This window comes from Mauremys reevesii, linkage group 11 (assembly GCF_016161935.1).
Source record: "Mauremys reevesii isolate NIE-2019 linkage group 11, ASM1616193v1, whole genome shotgun sequence".
NCBI classification, from domain to species: domain Eukaryota; kingdom Metazoa; phylum Chordata; order Testudines; family Geoemydidae; genus Mauremys; species Mauremys reevesii.
The window spans coordinates 55,483,746-55,504,886 of record NC_052633.1 but is presented as its reverse complement, the minus strand read 5'-3'; the positions used below and the strand labels follow the sequence as shown (position 1 = coordinate 55,504,886).

At 41.5% G+C, this 21,141-nt stretch overlaps 1 protein-coding gene across 10 annotated transcripts in view; it reads left to right on the top strand.

Annotated features, from left to right (window-relative positions):
• ARHGAP15 (Rho GTPase activating protein 15) overlaps positions 1-21,141 on the top strand; it is a 464,338-nt gene that overhangs the window by 64,944 nt on the left and 378,253 nt on the right. For all 10 annotated transcript variants that reach the window (XM_039495675.1, XM_039495671.1, XM_039495670.1 and 7 more), the window contains exon 3: positions 19,153-19,227. In XM_039495675.1, the coding sequence (XP_039351609.1) occupies positions 19,153-19,227 (75 nt within the window). The remainder of the gene's footprint in view (positions 1-19,152; positions 19,228-21,141) is intronic.

Sequence of the window (21,141 nt, the reverse complement as noted above, 5' to 3'; positions counted from 1 at the left end):
CAACAATCAGGCAGAGAAAGTCAACTGGGTCCTGGAGCAGTACTTAGGCTGATTCCTAAATTACTACCACGACAATTGGCTGGTGCTCATTCCCCATACAGAATGCTCCTACAATAAGTCCATACATGCCACAAACTAGTAGAACTCTTTCTTTGCGAATTATGGGTTCCACCCTTGGTATCACCCCAAAATCCCCCTTGACTTGCCAATGCCCATCATTATTAACTGTTGTGACTGCACACATCTACCAAGTACATCAACAGCTCAAGCACCAGTTAGAGGAGGCTAAAACAGCATACATATGTCATGCCGACCGATACCATCAGCTGCCCCTAATCTCAATTTAGAGGATAAGGTTGGGCTCTTTGTGGAGGGCTTCTTGGGTGGAAAAAACACTGGAAAGGTTGTGTTGGCCTGGTGTCAACAAGGAATTGCGGGACTATTGTGCTTCATGCCCTGAATCTCAATGGATGAGCCCAAGGAAGATTCCTAAGGCCCTGCTAGATTCCCTCCCTGTGGTAGGGATGGATTTAATAGCCCACCCTGAAAAAAATGTAGCACAGAACCAATATATCTTAGTGATCATGTACTATGCCACATGCTACCCCAAGGGGATATCCTCTTGCTCCTCAAAAACTTCAGGCATCACCACCAAATTGATGAAAATATTTACCCGGGTAGGGATCCCTAAAGAGATAATCACTAGCCAGTGAACAAATTTTATTTCACAGCTAATGAAGGTGATGTGCAACTCGTTAAAGGTGAAAGATCTAACATCCGTCTGTCTCCCACAGACTGATGGGTTGGTTTGGGAGACAACCCCAGGGAATGTTAGATCTGATTCATGAAACTTGGGAGGGACAGGAGTTAAGATCCACCAGCAGTGATGCATTAACCCCGGGGTGAAAAGGGCCTGTGCCCATGGGCCCGGCCAGTTGGAGGGGCCCTGGAAATATGGGCACCCTCATGCCCCAACCCTGCTCCCCCATGATGACCTGGCACTCCTGGGGAGCGGGGTCGGGGCTCAGGGGCTTGCCCTACTCTGCCCACTTCCCCAGTGCTCGTGCCAGGCAGTGGGGGAAGCCCTGCTCTCCAACAGGAGCACCGGATAGCCCCATTTCTCTCGCAGGAGCGCTGGAGGAGGGGGAGACTGCAGGTAGAAGGAGTAGGGAGGGACCCGCACTTGCTCTGGCCCAGGGCCCCAAAACACTGTAATCCACCTCTGCCCAGCAGCTCAGTACTGAATATATTACTACTAAAAGAAAATCTAAATTCCATGGGAACATTTGCAAAGGAGAACTTACTGAAGGCACAACAAGACCAAGCAACAAGGTGCCTGTGTCCCAGAACTCCAACAGGGAACCAAGTGTTACTCTTGCTACCTACATCCAAATCCAAGCTGTTGACATGTTGGAAAAGGGCCCTTTGAAATAGTGAGATGGGTTGACACAGTAGATTATGAAGCTTGCCAACCCAAGAAGAAAAGAGCCACCCAAATGTATCATGTCAACCTACGGAAAGCATGGAAAGACGGCATCACTCCATTCCCTCCTGAGCCCAAACCCAGCCCCTTTGCTACAACAGCTCCCTATCCAAAGACAGCGTCAGTTGGGAAAAGACTTACAACCCAAATAGGAACAGAAGATACACAGGCTCATCAGTGCATTCCTCTCTATGTTTTCGGTTACCCCAGGCCAGACTTACCTAGTGTTCCAGTGTATAGAGACCAAACCTGGACAGAAAGTCTGAGACCACTACCCTGAAAAATGAGAGACTGTGCAGCAAGAGCTACATGTTAACCATGTGGGTCATCAAAGAGCCACACAATGAGTGGAAGAGTCCAATAATACTTGTGCGCAAACCAGATGACTCAACACAGTTCTGCACAGACTTTCAAAAAGTTTATGCAGTGTCCAAATTCGATGCCAATCCTAAGCCATGAATTGCTGAAGAGGCTGGGGGCTGCCAGGTACATATCCACCCTTGACTTAACCAAGGAATATTGGCAGATTCCCCCTCACCCCTGAATACAGACTGAAGATGGCCGCCTATACACCCTTAGGCTCATTCCAGTTTAGAACCATGCCATTTGGTCTGAATGGGGCCACCACAATGTTTCAGCAGTTAGTGAACAAGTTATTGTGCCCATATAGTCAACACGCAGCTGCTGACACTGATATTGTCATCTATAACAAGACCTGGGACAACCACATAAAACACCTCACAGCATACTTACAGGTATTTCAGGAAGCTGGGCTGACAGTCAATACATCTAGATGTCGATTAGTCAACTGGAAAGTGAACTACGTGGGATACACTGTGAGAGGGCAATGGTTACACCAATTAGTAGGAGAGGTGAAGGCCTTGTCAGAATGCCTGATCCCCGCTACAAAGAAACAGGTACACTGCTTGCTGGGGCTACCAGACTATTGTAGGCGGTTCATCCCTGACTTGGCCACAATAGCCAGCCTCTTAACAGACCTAGAAAAGAATGACTCACCCAGGATGATCTGCTGGACCAAGACCTGCAGCAAGGCCTTCCAGGCACTAAAAACACTAAAAAAACCTGTTTTATTTCACACCAACTTTCAAAACTTTTTCTTTTACAAATATGTGTGAGGCACCAACTCAGAGTCATACTGGAGCAAGAAGTAGAGGGAGAGCATCCTGTCCTATGTCTTAGCAAGACGCTGTTTCCTCAATGTAAGTGGGGGAATGGTCCTGCTATTGTGGGCAACTTTCCTGGCTTATACGCTACCCCAGTAGAATGGGCTAGCGAAAGGATCTGAGTCCTTGCTCCCACTCCCTTTACTCAGAGGCCCTACTCTTCTTTGTGGCAGAGTCCTCATAACCCTGACAAGGCTGGGCCAAGGATTCCTGGGGGGCTCAACCCCCAATCTTGTTGTGGTCACTTAGGAGAGGGGCTAAGGAGTCCCCACTCTGGAATACTTTCTCCTCAATGGACGCTTCCCTGATCCATAGGGTTGCCAGGCGTCTGTTTTTTGACCAGAACACCGTGTCGAAAAGGGACCCTGGCTAACCGGGCCTTTAAAAGTTCAGTCAATGGCACAATGGGGCTAAGGCAGGCTCCCTGCCTGCCCTGGCTCCGTGCAGCTACTGGAAGTGGCCGGCATGTCCCTGTGGCCCCTAGGTGCAGGGGCAATCAGGGAAGCTCTGCGTGCTGGCCTCACCCCCAGCACTGGTTCTGAGGCAAGGAACCGCAGCCAATGGTGCAGGCACCGCGCAGAACCACCTGGCCACGCCTCTGCCTAGGGACCAGACATGCTGGCTGTTTCCAGGAGCAGCATGGAGCCAGGGCAGGATGAAGCCTGCCTTAGCCCCGTTGCACCACCGAGTGGGAGCTGCCTGAGGTAAGCACTGCCTGGCCGGACCCCACACTCCAACCCCCCTGCCCCAGGTCTGAACCCCCATCCCGCACCCAAACTGCCTCCTAGAGCCCATACTCCCATCCGCACCCCAACCCCCTGCCCCAGGTCTGAAACCCCATCCCACACCCAAACTGCCTCCTAGAGCCCATACTCCCATCCACACCCCAACCCCCTGCCCCAGGTCTGAACCCCCATCCCACACCCAAGCTGCCTCCTAGAGCCCATACTCCCATCCGCACCCCAACCCCCTGCCCCAGGTCTGAAACCCCATCCCACACCCAAACTGCCTCCTAGAGCCCATACTCCCATCCACACCCCAACCCCCTGCCCCAGGTCTGAACCCCCATCCCACACCCAAAGCTGCATTCCAGAGCCCACACCCCCACCTACACATCAACCAGCCCCAGGTCGGAGCCCCATCCTGCACTCCAAACTCCTCATCCCATGCTCCATCCCAGAGCCTGCACCCCCAGCCGGAGCCCTCACCCCCTCCCACACCCCAAACCCCACCTCAGCCCAGTGAAATCAGTGAGGGTGGGGGAGGGTGAGCAATGGAGGGAGGCGGACTGGAGGGAGCGGGGAGGGGCCTCAGAGAAGGGGCTGGGCAGTGGTCAGGCCTCGGGGAAAGGGAGGGACAGGGGGCAGGGCAAAGGTGTTCGGTTTTGTGCAATTAGTAAGTTGGCAACCATACTGATCCACTAATCATTACATATAGTTCAAAGCAAATATAATTTATTAAAAAATAACCAATTAAAAAATAAGGAAAAAATGGGAAAAGTTAAAGGGAAACACGTAACTTCACTTTGTGGTCATGGGGAAACCACAAACAGCAGTTTCTGAAATGTAAAGTTCACAGTCTGTTCCTCACATGCCCTAGGCCTCTTTCCAGGCCCTGGCTGTGCTGCAGGATGCAGCAGGTTGAACATGTGCTCTGGTGGTGGCCACATGCCCTCAGGGTCTAGGTGGCAGGACGCTTCTTCCCAGCATCAGCCCTCCCATCGGGGTTATGATTCCCCTCCAAGTCCAGCCTGCAAGACTTCTTGGCTGGGGGCATCTCCCTGCGCTGGGCCTTCTGTCCAGGGCCCCCTCGCTCTCTCTAGCTGCTCAGCGCTGCTGCTGCTGCTCTGCCTCCAGCTCAGCTCCCTGGGCTCTCTGGCCCCAGTGGTTCTGACTGCTGTGGCTCTGCTCAGCAATTCAGGCTGCTTCTCTGGTACTCTCTGGCTCTGGCTGGTGCAGTTCTGCTCCCCAGCTCAGCTCTGGCTCCTGCTCTCTTCTTAGCTTCTCAGCTTGGGCCTGCTCTGGCCCAGGCATCTCCAGCTCACAGGGAAGATGGGACCCCTGGCCTACTGACTCCCTCATTGGCCTGCCTACCCTGACCTGGAGCATTGGCCTCTCCCCACTGGTCCATGGGACTGTCATTCTCAGGGTCCTGATTTCTCATTGGCCCCTCCCCTTTCTTTTGGTACTGGGAGATGGCCAACCAAAAAAATCACACTAAATTTCAGTAAGGGGCCAACAGTCCACTTACATCAAGAAGCCACCTATTTGGTGATAGAGATGGGGGCTGTAGCAGTCAAATGGGATGTGAATGCCTTTCATTACTACCTGTGGGGCCAACCATTTTGACTAGTATGGGTCACGCATCCCTGCCATGGTTACACTATCCGTGAATCATGTGGTGGTATTTGTCTCTGCAACCATAGTGCTTTGAAATTTTGCATTGAGCTGGCAAGGATCATAAAAATTAGGACTTCTTTTCATGAGATCGGGGGAGACTGTCAATACAAGTCTTCCCGATGACTCCAAAGCTGAGGGGAAGAGTTTGTGATGGGTCTGCAGATCCAGGGTCAGGAATACAGCAATACTGGGCTACGGAGGCCCCACCCCTCAGCAGGTGCTGGGTATGCTCCCTGTGGAAGAATAGTTTAAAAGGACACTGATAGACCAGGAAAGATGGGGGAAAGGGCTGCAGGCTGCACCAGGAAGCAAGGCTAATGCCAGGAGCTGGGATAGGAGTGGCTACAGCTTTATTAAGGCTTCTGTAGAAGCAGGGATCTGGATTCTCTCCCTGCTACCCCCTTTTGGGGGGCAGAAAGTTCAAAAAGACTACTTTGAATAGGATGTTAACAGACTAAGTGAAATTTTCTAAGGCAGTGGCCAAATACATGACCTCCAGTCTGGTACGAAGTGACCCAGGGGCAAGTGTAACTTGGGATAGATCAATAACTGGTTTGGACATTTTGCCAAACCCCTAGAGCCGTGGGTTGGGACCAAGCGAAGTTGGTGGACCAGGGTTCCGCTCTCTTCCCCCCTCCTCTACCCCCACTCCTCTGTAGCAGCAAAACCCCAAGAGAAGCAAAAGAATCACTCAGGAGTGACTGAGGCCCACTGCATACAACTTGGTTGAGGCCCCTTCGAACAGCTAGGGCAACAGAAACTGTAGGCCCACTGCCTAACCATGAGACGAGCTAGTTATCTGACTGTCCCGTTACAGTAGCAATCACTGTTATCCTGTGTGGTTTGCTTCAATGTTCAAATTAGGTGAAAAACTAAGAAATCTCATAGAAAAAATAAAGGGAAAGACAAAACATTTGTTCTTTTTCTAGGAGTACTCCAGGCTTCCAGGTAGAGTAGGGAAAAAGGAAGGAAACTTCCTAACAATTGTCCTCTGTGAAATCCCTCTTTCACTTGAAATGAGACTTTAACTATAGCACTTATAAAAGTCAGTAACCATTTTTTTCATATTTATATTATAATAATGCTTAGGGAGCTTGTAGCTGATTTTTCTTTTTTAATCTTGCACCATGGGCTAAGGTTGTTGCATCTTCCAGATGAGTGCTGGGTTCCTTTTAAGCAATACTGAGACATTCTTGCTAGATTACAGGAAATGATTTGATAAGAGGTGAATGTCAGCCAATAGGAAGCATTTGGAGGCTTCCTCAATTTGCTGGTTGAAAGAGGCGGGAGAGTGTGTGGTAAAGCAAACAGACTTCTAGATATTCTTATATGCAGAGGTACCCAAATGTTTAATCTCATCTCTGTTTTTGATTGCAAAAGGTTTCTGGTTAAAAACAACATTAAATCAGGGGGTTCATGAGTTCTGACTTTCAGTAGTGCTAGGAGATAAAATTATCTGTGATCACTTGTAAGACCATGATGTCTTTGGAAATTCTTCCACTGACAAAAACAGAATTCTTATTGTAAACTCAGTGTTTTGCCTCCTATGCCATGCAGTCAACCAGTGAAAATACAAGTCAAGATACTTGAGGGTATTGACACTGATCTGTTCTTGTGACTAAAAATGTTGAGCTAAGCTTTGACTTCAAAACAAAGCAATTTCCACACTTTTACATGTGACAGTTCTATTAGAACAACATTTGAATTCTTTGGTTTTGGTCAATGGACATTCATATAGACTTTCTAGGCTTGTGTATAATTTGATTCTGGAGCCATCAGTTTTTTTGGCACTGCTCTAGTGAAACTTGGAGTCAGCAGATTGACAACATGTCCAGACAAGAACGGATCAAGTAGTCACATGTCTGATTCAACTGAACATGCTCAAAGACAAGGGTGATGCCTGCACCACTGTAGTTCTTCAGTGTAGCCACAACCTATGCCAATGGGAATGGGTTCTCCCATCAGTGTATGTAATCCACATCCCCGAAAGGTGGTAGTAAGATCAATGTAAGAATTCTTCCATCAATATGACGCTGTCTACACCAGGGGGTTAGAATGAACAGCTACTTTGCTCAGGGTTGTGGATTTTTCACACCCCTGAACGATGTAGCTATGCTGATATAAGTGTGACCAGGTGCCTAGGATGGACCGCATTGAGAATTCCACACTCAGGGAAGACTGCAAGAAATAGGGCAGACAATCCCCCAAACCGGTGGTTTATTATATAATTAGATTCACCAAGTCAGTAACAAAAGAGCTTCTGCAGTAACTCACTGGGTAACCAGAAGCCAAACACAGTCCCATCTTGGCATTCCAAAACTTGCCTCCCATCCAGACAACCAAGTCTAATACAGTGAGAGGTTATTGAAAACGCATATATGAGGTTCTTACTGACCTCAAAGGATTAGGCATTTACCGCAGATCAGTATGTATCTCAGATTTTACCCAAATATCATGCTGTCAGCCAATTCTTAGTAAACTAACTAAAGATTTATTAATAAAATAAGAGAGTTATAAATGGTTAATAGATCATATACATACAAATGATTGCAAAGTCTTTATATCAGTTTTATAGCAGTGAAGGAATAGACTGCTGGCTCGTAAAGTCTCTCTGCTAGTTTCCAAAAGATTGGAAGGTCCTCAGTCAAGATGCTCCTTTTGGTTGCAAATCCACAGTCCAGGGAATCAGAGCAGGAAAGAGGCAACATGGAGATGTTTCAGGTGTCTTTTTATATCCTCTGCCATGTGCCTGGAAATTTACTGTCACAAACAAAGCCCACAGCCCCTGTCTGTGGAAAGTTACTGGCCCAGATGGAGTCCAGGGTCACATGAGAATATCACATACCCCTACATGTGTTGCTGAATCACAGGGGGTGGCCACTAACTCCTTGCTTTCTGAGGCATCCTCAAGAATTGCTATCTGGACGGGAAGAGTTTCTTCAATGGCCCATAGTGAGAGTGGAGTGTCCATGATAGGCCATCAACACATAGCTGTCTAGCCCTAATGTAAATTCTGATGTGTTGTATTCCGGGTGACACCCAGGTTTAAGATACAAGTTCATAGCCAACATTCATAATTCAGATACAAAGATGATACATACATATAAACAGGGTAATCATACTTAGTAAATCATAACTTTTCCATTGACACTTTACATGATATGCTTTGTACAAGATTTATGGTACTTGTATAACAGAGGTAATATCAATTATATAAATAGTCCTCTTTAATCAAACTGCATGGCAGTAAGATCCCAGTGTAGGCCAGCCCTAAGTTAGCCACAGTCTTCCACTGCTTTCTGACTGCATATAGAGTCCCAGTCCAGGGTGCAGATCCAGCCATGACTATATTTCTTATGTCTCTGTTCCATCTGCCAACAAGCATTTGTAATCTTTGGAACTGGTGATTTGTGCATAGTGCAAAAAATATTCACAAACACTAATTAGAATGAATACGTGAATATGCTATCATGATATATGCAATCCCATTTAATTATTTTTCCATTTATTTATGTGTGTGATTTTTTTTTCTTTCAAGAATGCTGGCTGAAAGCAAGAGTCTTAGAATATTCATTTGAAAATATCCTCATTTTGAAATCACAGATTTCCTTCCTCCTGTTTTTTGAAAGTTTCAGTCATCTAGTCAGGGAACAGAAAAAATACAATGTGATTTTGGTGACTAATCTTGCACAACAAATAACAATTAGGTGAAAATATAGTTGTTGTGAATATTTGCAAATTGGCCCTGGGCTGAAATATATTTGCATAAAGTGTTTGCTATTGAAATTATTTGACCAATATATTTGTAAAAAACGTAAAGTCTGTGTGGATAATTCACAAACAGAAAAAGGTTTTATTTGTCAAATAAACTATTTGCTACATTAAAGTCATAAACTCCTACTATGTGTTAATCTGCTATAAACTAAAGTCTGTCTTTGAGAAGAAAATGATGTTTTATTGTTAATAGTATTGCTTTTTACTATAACATCTACAGTCAGGTTTTTTCTCAGCCCTAAAAAATATGGACAAAATCCCTTGTTATATGTTGCCCTTGTTAAAGGACAACACACAGCTTGTTATTTATAAGGTTTATTTGGGTTTATTCTATTGCTGCAGGTTTTTGACTTTGCAAAGAAGGAGTAGCAATTTAAAATGTGAGCTCTATTGAATTGGCTTCTTTACTAGTCACTTTTATTAGTGCTATTGTTTTCTGTGAGACTGCTTTTTTTGCAGTACGGTAAAATTGGCTATGTATCTGTGTTAAAAATCTTTTGACAGTCCCAGTGCAGTTGGATAGCCAAGGTAGTGGTTTCAGCACAACCTGTCAATCTCTGAGAAGAGTCTTTGTGATCTCTCTGCATCTTCCTGTCTTTTCCTTTTTCAGTAGTCCTTGTTATGGTTTTTTTTGGCACATAAATGTCCACAGGTGTGATTAAGCATAGGGTAGCATGTGGTATCCATGCTGCAGTGCTATAACAGAGGAAGGACTTCCTACAGGAAAAAAAAATGATCACTTGCAGTATTTTTCAGGCTGCCCATCTAAGCCCATCATTGCCTGGCACCTACACACTAAGGGCAAGGATCCAGCGAACTTGTGAATGGGCACCATGCCATCTGAACAGATGGGCATGGAAGTAGGCAGCCAGTAGACCATGTATGTGCATCGACTGTGGGTGTTGAGGGCAAGTTTCCCAGTGGAGAACGTCCAAACAGCTGTCTGGCCTGAGCCAACATGCCTACGACCAAGGAAAAGTGCCATCCCTAAATCCTGCTGAGTTGGATTAACCTTCAAAAATAAAAATTGCTTCTGCAGTAGCATAAGGTGAGCTTTTGGCTTGTCTAACTCTGGGAGAATTAATTAGGTGGGCAAGATAAAGAGATATATTAACAAAGCATCTACTAGAATGGCGTATGTTTGTAGGTCTTGTAGTATTAAGAATCCTTCTTATACAGAGACATATATGAGTATATAGTACTTGCAGATCTATAGCACTGTGACATTATTATTAATTGTTTTTCTTCCAATAAGGCTTACAGAAATTACATTAAAGCACTATTGTAATGCATTCAGTTTGTAGTGCAACTGTTATGTAATTGGTTTTTGTACATGTAGCTTTCAATTTTTAAGGACTCTGTCTGCCCATCTGCCTTGAGGCTACCATTTTGGAGAGCAACTTCAGTTCAGAATAGCTGATATAATGAATTAAACATACTGGGTTCTTTCATGGAGACCATACATTTCTTCTTTATCTACTTTGTTGTTTTAATTAAAATAATAAATTGGACAGAAAATATACAGTTGCTTTTTGTTTTTAACAATTCACGTGAGCTGCTGCTCTTATGGAAATAACATCAAGAAATGCAGAGCTACACATGTGACAGGTGAAGGCAAGGTGTACCAAACTATTATTGAGGACTCTATTCCCTGGGTGATCCTCCTGTTGCTTCTGTTTCATATCCAGTTTCCCTAAAGTACCATCCAACCCAAAACACCTGCAATATTTAAGAACAGCATGGTATCTCCTACTACTGCAGTACTAACCAAAGTTATTGGGGATGTTATGAACAATAGAATGGCAAGCTGAAGAGGGCTGATTTATGAATACATGTGTATTATTAATGTATTTTGACTTGTTTTCACTAGAGGAACATAATTTATTGAAGTGTATAAAGACTACAGTATATAATACCGGGAAAAAATTGATATCAAAACATAAAAAGCTCCCCTTACCTCTCAGGTTACTTATTGGTTCACTGATTGGTTGCACAGATGACCATTTCAATCTGTATTATATTTAATGTCAATTTAGATCTTGACCTTTGGGTCCACTTGAGAGGCACAGGGTGAAGAAAATAGTGGGTAGCGGGAAATATGGCTGTACCATCTATATGCTTCTTCAACCCCCAGGGCTGACAGGAGCCAAAATAGCCCCAACATAAATTAGAGCAGCCTTAGGGGTTCTCTACCTTACATGGACTGGTAACAGTCCTTGGGGACTGTGCCTTCTTCACCAGGCGTGATCTGGACATGGTTCCTAAACCACAGGGGGCTAGAAAAGAGTGACTTAGAGCCTGCTTTGTGAGATGGGAACTCCCTCAGGGCAGGGACATTGTCACTTTCCCAACTGGGCCAGCTTTAACCTTTGCACTGCCAGAGAGGTGCAAAAGGATCATAGTCTGGGCTGGGATTTGAATAATGCCTGATATTGGAAGAAGAGGAGTTCTTGAAATAATTCTAAGAGACAAAAATATCAATTAGACAGTCTAGCAAGAACGTTGGGGAGAAATATGACAGTTTCAGTGAACCCCATGTTTTGAAATAGAACCCATAATTACTGCTCTTATTGTCATCCAGTACACCTTAAGAATTGACCCAAATTTAACCTAGGATTTGAACATTTTTGTATTCTTACTCCTATTGACCAAAGCAGCTGAATAAATGTGGTTACATTATGAGTAAATTAACTGTTAGGATGCTTATCCAAACTAAACCCTAATCCTGTAGAGTACTCTCTTTTCTATTAAATTGCCTTGATATAAAATACGTACCTTTATATGCTTGAATATGAAGGAGGACCCTCTCAGTGTGGAAAAGGTTTATAGGACTCTGATTTATATGTGATCAAGAGGTCAAGGGAAACAAAATCATTATCATTACTCTCTCACACTCAAGAGATCTGAACTGAATATCGAGGGCAGTGTGCTCGAAGGAGACATGCAGAGGGAATGTAACAAACCTATTTTTTCTTGAGTGTACAGATTCTGGTGACAATATGTAATGTACTCAAATGTGTGAGGACTGTGAAATGGTTTCCTTATTAAGTGATGTACAGACAGATTCTGGCTCCTAGCAGGCATTCAAAAGTTCCCTCTGGGCAAATCCCTATTCCTTTGTAGAAAGGTCTTAGTCACTTCCATGGCACCGTACCTCTACCTCCTCTGTATCCTGTGCAGCCTCTGTTCATGGAAGAGGGGAAGGCTAGAAACATCATGGGGAGAGGTGAGGGCAAGATTCAAGTGACATAGATCATTCTTCCCTCTTCCCATGAATCCACATGGAAAAGGCAGGACGAAAAGTTAATCCAGCCTTCTGTTGCAATTATGATTTCCATCACCGTCTCTACCTGGGGGAAGTCCCCTCTCCTCTTTACATAGAGACCCTAGAGAAGCAAGTGCTGGGAATAGTCCTGACAGGGTGACTCCAATGGAGTTCTCTTGGAGTTATGCTATGAGGAAATCTGGCAGTGCTACAAGGGCCTTGGAGCTGGTGCTGAAGCTATCAGACCCTGGGAACTTGCTGATTCTGGGGAGAGTGCAGGAGCCATCTCTTAATTGTGTGGGTCATCCTCATCTGATGGAATGATTAGGGATGGAATCCTGCTGAAATATTCCAGATGACTAGGAGGTGGCAGAAAATTCCATAAAGGATCCCTTCACAGAAGTGGTGGTTTGTCCCATAACCCCTAAGAATGGGTCCTAAATGTTAAAAATATATTTTATTTGTAAATTTAAGAGTAGTAAATTTAAATGCTACAGTGTTTAACATTTGTCCACAGATGGTGTTATTAGAAATTGACTGTAAATTACCATACCTCTCTGTCTAGGAGCTTCCCATCTCTGTGGTATCTGAGTGACTGGAGATGAAATGAATACAGACATCACTGAATCAGTATTACTTGCCCTTCCTTTGTTGTATGAAGGGAGTCACAGAAGTTTATGTGGCTAGTTTTGTACAGCAAATATAAGCTGTAGCTGGAAAGCTCAATCCTGCAATGCACTGAACGTTCTGACCCTGATCCAGCAAAGCACTTAAGCACATGCCTATGTGCATTCCTGGATCAGGGCCAGAGAGCTTACAAAGTGCAGTCTCCAATTTGGGGTGTTTACAAGGAATTCTCCATTATGGAAGTTACAATTTTAGTTTGATGCAGTAAAATAATAGACATAACCCCTGGAGAAGTCCCTTAAAAGGGAGGTCAAAACTTGGAGAGAGTGAAAATATCCTTGCAGAAAACTTACTAAAACATCCATTAAAAATCTCTTTCTTGGTGGCGTGAGACAAGCATTTTGGAGAAAGTTATAGAGGCAAATCATCTTAACTCTGTTAACCAAATCAGTGTTTTATGCTTGGGAAATCCTTTATGCAGGCTGAGATTCTGGCAGTTTGCTACAAAGTAGAGCTTGTTGGGTGAATAATTCACAGTGAATAATTTATTCAACAAATGTAATCTCTTTTTCTGTTTGTGAATTATCCATAAACCACTTGCAATTATCTGGAATTCACTTGTTCATGATGATTCAGCAGATAATTCCAGGTAATAATTCTTTGTAGATTGTTCTTGAGCAGTTAGGAGGAGTCCATATTTGAAATCCCTGCTGTCTTGGTTAGTTTTGGTTAGACACAAAGATCAGAGTATGTTTCTGTTCATTGACAAGATGAGTCAGATTAGAATCATATTTCTAGTGTGAATACTGAGTCCCAAGGTCCCTTTTTAGGATCTGGGTCCTGCTCTGATAAGAGAATAACTAGCAACAAGCTGTGTTTTGCTGGGATTGGTTTATCAGCACACAATCAGAGTGAAGCTAAGCATATTATTTTTAGAAAACATCTTGAGAACAAATGGGAGCACAGAAGGAAATTAAGTTAGAGATCAAGTCACTGTAAAAGTTCACAGGTATTTTATTTACATTAAATTAATTATGTTAAAATAGTAGTTGTAAGGGAGTTATCAGTCCCTACTGGGATAGCAGGCATATTTTATGGAGGCTCTGTGTATTTGCAGAAAGTATGACACTGGATCAGTTCTTGGATGCTAGAATAACTCCAGTAGTAGAGGGATACCCTTTAGCTAACTTAGGGGAGGAGGGGAGAAGAAGTTGCTGAGGCTGAATTTAACAAAACCAGACTTGCCCACGGACTTGCAGGCGCTCTCTGAGTGGATTTTTAATGCTGCAGGTGACATTGTTGCTGACTGAAGAATATTAATCAAATCAGAAAACCGCTGATAAGATGACTTTCCTTGAGATTCCTTTTTAGAACTACTCTTATAAATCTCTGAGTTTCATAACACACTATGGGATGAGATAGAGGTGTTATGACAGATACTATTTAGGTTCAGCTTGACTTTATGAAGATAATGGGGGTGCATTGTATTGGGATGGTGAAATCCTAAATCATGCCCCTTATTGTTTACCTATAAAACAAGAATATCTTGGAACCAAATTAATGGAGTGAATCCTTCTCTAGGTGTATGTGCACAACTCTTATAATGTCCCCATACAGTTGTTAGTAATCACCTAGATTTTCAGTATTTTACATAATGTAAAATCGGGGATTAATTTCTAAATTTTGTTTCCAAAGCAGCCCTCTGTCAATCAAGTTGTCCTGTTTAGAACAGATTCCTACTGACTATAAGTATATTTGGGAAGCAGCGATGTAATGTGACCAATAAACTGCTTTAATAGATGGGATATTTACAAAATATAAATATTTATGTTCTGATGAGTTTTTAGACAAATCTCCACAGTATGCCTTTACTTCTGTTGGGAGTTTCTGTCAAGATGCTTTGATTCAATTTATGAAGATCTGAATAAAAGGATGGCACTATCCCTAAACCAAATGCTCACTATGAATTACAAAGAGCAGAAAAAAAACTTTGTTTAAAGTTTTCTTTCATTTCATTTGAGAGCCAGATGTTTGGGGAGATTTCTAATGAAAGTGTTGGTTTGGCTTGATTCACTATAGAGAGAGGCCACAGGTTCAAAGTCTAGATCTAGATTTAGTTTTGGGGGCTGACGGAGGTTCTTGTCTGTGTTGCATTGGAATCCACCATTAGTGCTTGACATGATTTCATATTTTCTACTTTTACAGAAACTTGGGTATCATTTCCACAAAACTACTAATATATAAATCATTTAATAAATAACAGCTGAGAGTCCTGTTCTCTCTCAACACACATTCAGTTTCCATTACTGTTTCTGGTGCTGCATTCACAATGAAGATTTCTAATGAATATAATAATGGGAAAAGGAAGTCATCTATATCTGGAACTGGCAATTGTTGTGTTGCTTTCTGGAAATCTTTTGAATGCAGTATCTTCTGTCAGTCTGTTTGCCTGTCTTCACTGCAGAGAATGTATGGGAGAAACCCACATCGGAGCTATCCTTTTGGGTGACAAAACTGAAATACTATCCCATATTGATGTATCAGTAGAAGAAGTTTTAGAACAAATTGATAAATGTAATAGTAATTAGTCACCAGGACCAGATGGTACTCACCAAGTTCTGAAGGAACTCAAATATGAAATAGCAAGACTACTAACTGTAGTATGTAACCTACTGCTGAAAAAACCTCTGTATCAGATGAGTGGAGGGTAGGTAGACTGCACAATACAATGCCACTATGTAAATCCATGGTATGCCCATACCTTGTGTGCAGTTGTTGTTGTTCCATCTCAAAAAGGATAGAGTGAAACTGGAAAATGTTCAGAGAAGGGTAACATAGAAGATCAATGGTATGGAATGGCTTCCATACAAGGAGAGACTAAAAACATCACTGCTGTTCAGCTTAGAAAAGAGTGGACTAAGCAGAGATATGATAGAGGTCTATACAATCATGAATGATATGAAAAAAGTGAATAGGAAAGTATTTACTCCTTCACATAACACAAGAACCAGAGGTCACTTGATGAAATGAATAGGTAGCATGTTTAATACAAACAAGAGAAAGTACTTTTTGACACAATGCACAATTAGCCTGTGTAACTCATTGTCATGGTGACAGGTTTCAGAGTGGTAGCCATGTTAGTCTGTATCAGCAAAAAAAAGGAGGAATCCTTGTGGCACCTTAGAGACTAACAAATTTATTTGAGCATAAGCTTTCATGGGCTAAAACTCACTTAATCAGATGCATGGAGTGAAAAAAACAGTAAGCAGAATATATATTATAGCACATGAAAGGATGGGAGTTCACCTGCACATCTACCAGTGTGATATATGCCACCATGTGCCAGCAATGCCCCTCTGTCATGTACATTGGCCAAACCGGACAGTCTCTACACAAAAGAATAAATGGACACAAATCAGATATCAAGAATTGTAACATTCAAAAACCAATAGGAGAACACTTCAATCTCCCTGGACACTCAATAACAGACTTAAAAGTGGCAATTCTTCAACAACAAAAATTTCAAAAACAGACTCCAACGAGAAACTGCAGAACTTGAATTAATTTGCAAACTGGACACCATCAAATTAGGCCTGAATAAAGACTGGGAGTGGATGGGTCACTATAAAAAGTAATTTTCCCTTTGCTGATACTCACACCTAATTGTCAACTGTTGGAAATGGGCCACCTTGATTACATTGGCCTCGTTATCACTACAAAAGTAATTTTCCCTCCTTTGGTATTCACCTCTGCTTGTCAACTGTTGAGAATAGGCCACTTCCACCTTAATTGAATTGGTTCGTTAGCACTGACCCCCTACTTGGTAAGGCAACTCCCATCTTTTCATGTGCTATAATATATATTCTGCTTACTGTTTTTTTTCACTCCATGCATCTGATGAAGTGGGCTTTAGCCCATGAAGGATTATGCCCAAATAAATGTGTTGGTCTCTAAGGTGCCACAAGGACTCCTTGTTGTTTTTTCATTGTCATGGGATGTTGTGAAGACCAAAAATATAACTGGGTTCAAAAAAGAACTGGATGAGTTCATGGAGAAGTTCATCAATGGCTATTAGCCAAGCTGGTCACGGACCCAACCTCATGCTTAGTGAGACTCTAAACCTCTACTGTCAGAAGCCAGAAGAGGAATCATGGGATGAATCACTCAAACTGTTCTGTCCGGTCCACTCCCCTTGAAGCTCTGGTATGAGCCATTGGAGACAGGTGTGTAGATGGGCAATTGGTCTGACCCAGCATGGCAGTTCTTATGTTCTGTCTCTCTCCTTTCCACATCCCATTCCCCACATGCCAATCATGGCTTATGGGAAGAAATTGAAGGATGTTCTCCCATCTCTTTCTCTGTCCATTCATTCTTCCTTATTTCTGGCTGCTTCAAGGTATATCTGAGTGGATCTTGTCCATTCTCTTTAGCATGTGTCATACAGGATGGAGAGCATTCCCCTTATCATTGCTCTGGCCATTGTGCCCAAGTCTAGAGCAAAAGAAGGCTCTGATCAGTCCAGTGGATGTCCCAAGAGTGGTATGCAGGGCCACAAAAAGCCACATTTTGATTCTTGAGCCACTCATTAAATATTGGTTGGCTATAAAGTAGACCTTAGGGAATAGTGGTGTGTCCTTTTATGTAATTTGGCTGAGAGAAAATAATATTTTAAAAAACATTTAGCAATATGCCTGGTTATATGTAAAAGAATAATTAGGTATGGAGGTCTGTAAGAGAGAATTATATGATCTAGACCTGAATAGTTTAGTTATATCTCTTGTGCAGTCTATAGTCTCCAGATTTGTAATGAAGATAAGGGAAAAAAAAGATAAATTGAATTAATTTATTTTGAATTTATACACATGCCTCTGTTTGCATTAATATTAAATTCAATCCAAAATCTAAATAGAAAGACCACAGTCTTAGAAGTTCTCTCAATAGCATCAGCAAATCATTCTTGTTTACCCTACATGCTAATAAAACAGAAACATGACACTCCTGAAAACAAGATTGCAAAATACAGAAAATGTGGTCTGACATATTTTTCTCCCCAAAGGAGGGACTGCCACTAACTAAAGTATTTCTTATGAAGGCTCGATTGCTTAAGATGCAGAATATTAAGAGAGAAAAACACTTTAGGACACAGCCATGTCACCAGCTGTTACTCACCCCTAATGAAATTGTTAAGTGATATTCTTTATAAATAGGTCAGAGAAACTTTTGAATTGTGAAGAATGTTTATATCTTTATCTGAAATGTTTGTATTAAATTTATAACTGGTAATTCATTAAGCTCATTAGCTCTGACTAGGAGAGCAGAGCTCTATCTAGGATATAGATTTCAGGGCTTAAAATGTTAGTGGTTACATATAAACATGAAGGCAAAGTGTGCAGAAAAATATAGGATCATAATATGGTTAACTGTTTTTTAAAGGAGGCCCTACAGATTAATTAAGAAAAATTGGTAGATTCAGATATTTAAACATAAACACAATACATTATGGCTTTTTTAAACTGTGTTTTAGTAGGTAATAAGAGAATAGATTATGGGGAGTAAAATTCAGTCCAAATTTGATTTTTTTTCTTGTTTTGGTTCCAACTCCCAAATGTAAATCACCCTCTTTTGTGCTTAAAACTAAATTAAAGCACAACCAACTTTTACAAAAAGTCCTGGCATATCTTTGGGTAACCTGCCTGAGTTTCAGGTTTGTAGGAAAACCTGAATGCAGGTGAGTTTTAGGTTCATTGTGAAAGATTCATGTAGCTCTGATAATTTCCTGGGGTCATGTGTTATGCTTCTGTCAATTACAGTTTTGTACACTTTTCTCCTGGGAAAAAAAGAGGGGACTGAAAGAAATCAAGGCCCCAATCCAAGCAGCAGAATCAGGACCAAAATATTTACGTAGCCTTCTAGTCATGGAAGGTTTGGGGATAGCCATTACAATTTTTGGAACATGATAGACTAGAACTGGGAAAATAATCTAATGTATCTCCTATTTCTCTCACTGATTTGCAATGTGGCCTTGGTCTCATCATTAACTTCTCTGTGCTTCAATTTCTCTATCTGTAAAATGGGGATAATGCTACCCATCTTTTTAAACTGCTTTGAGATCCTGTGAATGAAGTGTTCTAGATAAGCTCAGAAGTCTTATATATATGACAGTTGATATTAGCTTAATTTGCCAGAGTTGCATTGCAAACATTAGGACTAGGAATGATCCTAAAGTCTGTTCATTCTCAGTGGGAACCAGGTTTTCAAAAACTTCATTTTTATTTAATATATAAAATACACATAGACATATACACACACTGCACATGTCCTGTCAACAGATTGTTTCCGTCTATCCTTACATGTAAACCTTGTTTGATTTGGTACAATTATATCAAGCTGATTCTAAGTTGTAAATGAATATATTTTCAGATATCTCGTCATAGAAGGAATCATTCCCAACATAACTTAATACTCACAGACATCATTAGCCCAAAGGAACAAACGGTAAGCAATTGTATTACAGAATCTATGTATTGCTTTGCTTATTTACTTTAAATGTTTTAATGGAAATATAGTATGTGTTGTATTAAAGATGAACACTTGACACTCTGGATGCTTTAATATGTTAAGGGGGTAGAAAGAAGTAAAGATGTGTGGAAAGTTTGTTACTTAATAGAAATTATACTGTTAGAAATGACAAAGCATTTTAGTTAATGATATACAATTTCAATTTGCTATTGAATCAGGAGCACTAGGCTGACATTTCAGCAATACTAATAGTTGGATGTTAATTAACTGCTTATATTTCTTTCCCAAAAATATTAGTTTGGATTAGCAGAATAAGCAAAGGGAACATACTAGGTGTGAATTTATTTTAAGTAATGTTTGAGATTTAGTGAAGAGAAAAATATATATTGAGAAGAGTGAAGCCAGTTTTCTGCCTTTGCCCATGCTACTGTGTTTTAACTTAATTTTTTGTACATAATTAGATACCTGTAGAATTTTACTGGAGAAAAGCGGAGGCAAATTAAAAGATTATATTTTTTAAAAGAACATTAACATGAAAATCCAGAATCATCTAGATAATGACATTGACTTCAAAGGGACTTTTGTCTGATTAAAGTCTTCAGAATTTGGTCCAGTTCCCAGGTATAATTCAGTTCAGGAAAGCTATAGAAATCATAGCTGATATAGTATTAATTATATTTTCTGATACTGTTTTCCAATAACACTAGCAGACCACCTCACTCTTGCATATATTAATACACACAAATATGTGAGTGTACATCCCTGTCTGTGATAGCTACACACAATTATACACACTACACAGACGCACACAAGTGTGTGTATATATATATAATTTTCATATTTAATACTTTAAGTACAGAAAGAAGCAGCCCTAGGCTTCCAGTATCTTATTTTTATGTTAATTCTTTCAGGGTATTTTGGATTATTCTCTCAACCTTTCCTCAGCTGGAAAGGTGCAGGAAGGTCAACAACTCAAAAACAAATGATGGATATTCACTGAGGCAGAAAGAAAAGAGAGTACTATAAGGACATTTCATGATTTTGTAACTCCATTTCATCCATCAGATGAAGGACTGGAAGAATAAACTGAATTGTCCTAGAAGGATTTCTGTGAAATCACATAAGACAAGAAAAGGGACATTAGCAGATGTACTCTGCGATACATGTGCATATATTGTTTTATACAGTATATGTACATAGAAAGAGTGGTACCTTTAAAACCTTTTCAATTGCCTTGGTAACTAAAAAACGTTACTGCAGTATTCCCTTGGTAGTCCCGGTACTAATTATGGGGAATATCAATGAATACTGTGATAACATCAAGTTATCAAAGACAACTGTAACATTTTTAAAGGCAATCATTGTACTTATAAAATCAGAATAATATACATCTCTACCCCAATATAACGCTGTCCTCTGGAGCCAAAAAATCTTACCACGTTATAGGTGAAACTGCATTATATCGAACTTGCTTTGATCTGCTGGAGTGTGCAGCCCCGCCCCCCCAGAGCACTGCTTTACCGCGTTATAGCTGAATTCGTGTTATATCGGGTCGCGTTATATCGGGGTAGAGGTGCATAAGAAAACTACTGTATATAGAAATAAGGAGCCTTCTGAATATTACCTGGAGGATTTCTAGTGCCAGGATAAACCATAAGATTGGAATACTAGTTCTTGTGTTTTTGAAATATCTAAGTTAAAACTAGACATCTAAGTTAAATCAAGAGATGGGTTTCAGCTGTGCAGTTTGGATTTGAATTCCCTAGATCCCTCAGTTTTGGTGGTGTATTCATTTGCTGTTCCAGTTCAGGAGTGCTATAGGTCTTAGCAGCAATGTTCTAATCTGGAAATGAATCCTGTTCTTAAATCCCCCAAATTTCAGGATAGGGA